This window comes from Olea europaea, chromosome 16 (assembly GCF_002742605.1).
Source record: "Olea europaea var. sylvestris chromosome 16, O_europaea_v1, whole genome shotgun sequence".
NCBI classification, from domain to species: Eukaryota; Viridiplantae; Streptophyta; class Magnoliopsida; order Lamiales; family Oleaceae; genus Olea; species Olea europaea.
In genome coordinates, this window is record NC_036252.1 from 13,155,576 (window position 1) to 13,159,316 (window position 3,741).

The following is a 3,741-nucleotide window of genomic DNA, read 5'->3' on the forward strand; positions in this document are numbered from 1 at the left end:
AAAAAAAAAAAAAAAAAAAAAAAAAAAAAAAAAAAAAAAACATTGTATTTTTCTCTACTCTCTCCTTTACAAGTGCTTACCTTGCTTATTCACTTAACCATATGTGATTAGTAATTGAACATGCGTTTAAGTTTACAATCAGCATATTGAAGAATACGTCCACGTGTGCATCATTTTGATCGACACTTATTGACACGTTTTTGGAGATCAACAACCATTTTTGAAAATAAGTCAAAGAAAAAACAAAGGAAGGGAAAAGAAGAATAGGGACCCAAATGTCAGTATTTTGATGTTTCTAAATAGATGGGACTTAAATGTCTCAAATAACAAATAGAGTTCCGAATACCATATTTCTTAGAAGATGGAGGGGCGAAAAAAATCGGCGGAGCGTTAATACTAGCGGGAAAACCCATCCATTTCCCGCCAGATCTAAAATCCCTAAATTCCCCCAATCCTCAACACTCCTTCACCGAATACTTTCATCTCGGCCAATCCAGATTCTCTTCTCAAATCCCAAATCCTTCCTCTTTCTGTTTTCCGATACTAAGAGTATCTTAGAAATGGATAATTATGGCAGCAGCGGGTACTTTGTAGACGAGAAAGCGGTTCGGGTTGAGAATATCTTCCTTGAGTTCTTGAAGACTTTCAGAGTGGCCGAGGAGGGATCTATGCCTTACTATGAGGCGGAGGTGGAAGCAATGATGCGAAACGAGTCCAATACAATGTTTATAGATTTCTCTCATGTCATGCGCTTCAACGACCTTCTCCAAAAGGCTATCTCCGATGAATTCCACCGATTTGAACCTTACTTGAAGAATGCTTGCAAGAGATTTGTCTTGGAGCTCAAGCCCACCTTCATTGCTGATGATAATCCTAACAAAGACATCAATGTCGCCTTCTACAATCTGCCCTTGGTTAAGCGGTAACTGATAATTCATTATCAATTCGCAGTTTCTTCTACTTTTTTTTCTCTCTCGATTGATTATCGTTTGGATGATTTTTTCAGATTGAGGGAATTGACTACGGTCGAGATTGGGAAGCTGGTTTCTGTGAGCGGAGTGGTCACTCGGACCAGTGAAGTTCGCCCGGAGCTTCTTCAAGGAACTTTCAAGTGTTTGGAATGTGGGAATGTTATTAAGAATGTCGAACAGCAATTCAAGTACACTGAGGTTCATATTATCTACTTATCTTCCTCCTAAAAAATCGAATACTTACACATCCTCTATATTGTTCGTCCAAACATGCAGCCAGTTCCAGCTATACTGACGCCAATAGAAAGAGAAAACGAGTTAACAAAAATAATAAGATTTAACTTGTAACTTTGAAGCTCTATGGCATGGTATCCTGAGGATTTTTAAATAATCGAGAGTAAAATCAATGGAAAGTTTTTTGTCTTAGGCTCTGTTCTGACTTGGATTTAATCTAATAAGATACTGTGGAAGTTTGAATTTCTGCACAAAAATGATCAAGTTAGATAATTTACATTTCCTTTTCATGTATTCAATACAAATTCATAAGGAGCCTAAGATTTGAAGTGGAAAGTTTTAATTCATGCCTTGGTGCATCTGATCTTTGCGTGCAGCCTATTATCTGCATGAATGCAGCATGCCAGAACAGAACACAGTGGGCACTTTTAAGGCAAGATAGCAAATTTTCCGATTGGCAGAGGGTTCGAATGCAGGAGACATCCCAGGAAATACCTGCTGGCTCCCTTCCCAGATCACTTGATGTCATTCTACGCCATGATATTGTTGAACAAGCTAGGGCTGGTGACACGTAGGAATCATTTCATTTACAGCACATTAGTGTCATCCGTCTGTTTTATGTTTATTGTAATATGAAATGTTCTTATTCCGTATTGTCATTCCCTTACAGGGTCGTATTCACTGGTACTGTTGTGGTGATTCCTGACATTTTAGCATTAGCTTCCCCAGGGGAGAGAGCTGAGTGTCGTAGAGAAGCATCTCAACGCAGGAATGCCTCTGCTGGTCAAGAAGGTGTCAAAGGTCTTCGTTCATTGGGTGTGAGAGACCTTTCCTACCGCTTAGCCTTTATAGCCAATTCCATACAGGTAGTGATTCCTTTGTAACTGCGAGCAATTTTCAACTTTTACCTATTTATGCCTTTTCTCATATATGTGCTTCCTTTTCTCCTTGCAGATCTGTGATGGTAGAAAATATAATGATATCAGGAAGAGGAGGGATGCTGATGATGATGATATCCAGCAGTTCACGGTTGGTTTCTTAATGAATCATTTTTTCTTTCTCCAAGAAAAACATGATAATTTGTTTTTCGTAATCAGTTATTAACGACCATTCAGCACTTTCTCAAAATTAGGCAAAATAATTCATTTATCAATAAAAATCATCACACTACTGCTTAAACTGTGCCTTTGGGATACACAAAGAATGAAATTTGTATGCTGCTGAAAAATAAAAACTATGGTTGAAATTTCATCGAAATGTGGAGATTCAAAGATTACTAAAAGTAGCTTTCTAGTAAAATGCTCAAAACTGTGAGCATTTCCAAAAATCAGTAAGAGAACAGGAAATATTTAATAGTTGGGAGACATCAAAAAGCTTATGAATGTCTTCCCATTTTATTCTGTGAGTACGGATATCTCCCCTAAATAACTTGTGCCAGTATTTTCCTACATTTGATTGTCCGGGCAGGCAGAAGAATTGAATGATATCCAACGAATGAGGAAGACTCCTGACTTTTTCAACAAAATTGTTGATAGCATTGCCCCAACCATTTTTGGCCACCAAGATATCAAACGAGCAATTCTGCTTATGCTTTTAGGTGGAGTCCATAAATTTACCCATGAAGGAATCAATTTGAGGGGTGATATCAATGTCTGTATTGTGGGCGATCCCAGCTGTGCAAAGTCTCAATTCCTCAAGTATTGACACTCTTTTTCATCTTGAGTATCCTTACTTATATGTTCTATTTACATATTAATTTCTAATGCTCCATCCATCTTTCAGGTATACATCAGGTCTAGTTCCAAGGTCTGTCTACACATCAGGGAAGTCTTCATCCGCTGCTGGGCTAACTGCAACAGTGGCCAAAGAACCGGAAACCGGTGAATTTTGTATTGAGGTATGCATTCTTCTATTCTCTTTCTACTTTGCCTGTTGCTGAATTAGGAACTGCTTGTTTTAAATCTTGAATGATGTTTTGTGATGCATGAGATGAAGGTTTCGGAAAAGGTCATTGGCCTATTGAATGTGTTGGTGCTTTATTTCTCACCAGATAGGTGCAAGAGCTATATATTAATTTACCTCACCACATCAAAACTATAAAAAATGTTTTATGATTTTTTCACATGTCCAATTCACATCATCTACGAATTGCACAGAGAAATTCATGCTCATTTCTTGTAAATATATTTTTTAACATTGACAATTCTTGAATAATAATTTTAAGCTCAATCAAGAATATCGTATCATAATCTAATTACAAATTTTAACATGTTCTTTATCATTATAATCCAGCCTTTTTCTAATTCAACAATTTGATGTGGTGCCTTCCGTGCTATTAACATAAACTTCTATTCCTCTTAATATCCATCTAATTTTTGCTCTAAGGCTGGCGCATTAATGCTTGCTGACAATGGCGTCTGTTGTATTGATGAATTTGACAAGATGGACATCAGAGATCAGGTAATTATATAGCTTATATAGATTTCTCTTCCTCCATCTAGAACAAGACCCCCCCCCCCCCCAAAAAAAAAAAAAA

General features: G+C 37.3%; 1 protein-coding gene across 1 annotated transcript in view; it reads left to right on the forward strand.

Annotated features, from left to right (window-relative positions):
- Positions 1-439: 439 nt before the first annotated feature.
- LOC111412645 (DNA replication licensing factor MCM6-like) overlaps positions 440-3,741 on the forward strand; it is a 5,995-nt gene continuing 2,693 nt past the window's right edge. The window contains exons 1-8 of the mRNA XM_023043575.1: positions 440-922; positions 1,007-1,169; positions 1,583-1,776; positions 1,876-2,071; positions 2,160-2,234; positions 2,673-2,902; positions 2,988-3,102; positions 3,591-3,665. Coding sequence (XP_022899343.1) covers positions 561-922; positions 1,007-1,169; positions 1,583-1,776; positions 1,876-2,071; positions 2,160-2,234; positions 2,673-2,902; positions 2,988-3,102; positions 3,591-3,665 — 1,410 coding nt within the window. The 5' untranslated portion in view covers positions 440-560. The remainder of the gene's footprint in view (positions 923-1,006; positions 1,170-1,582; positions 1,777-1,875; positions 2,072-2,159; positions 2,235-2,672; positions 2,903-2,987; positions 3,103-3,590; positions 3,666-3,741) is intronic.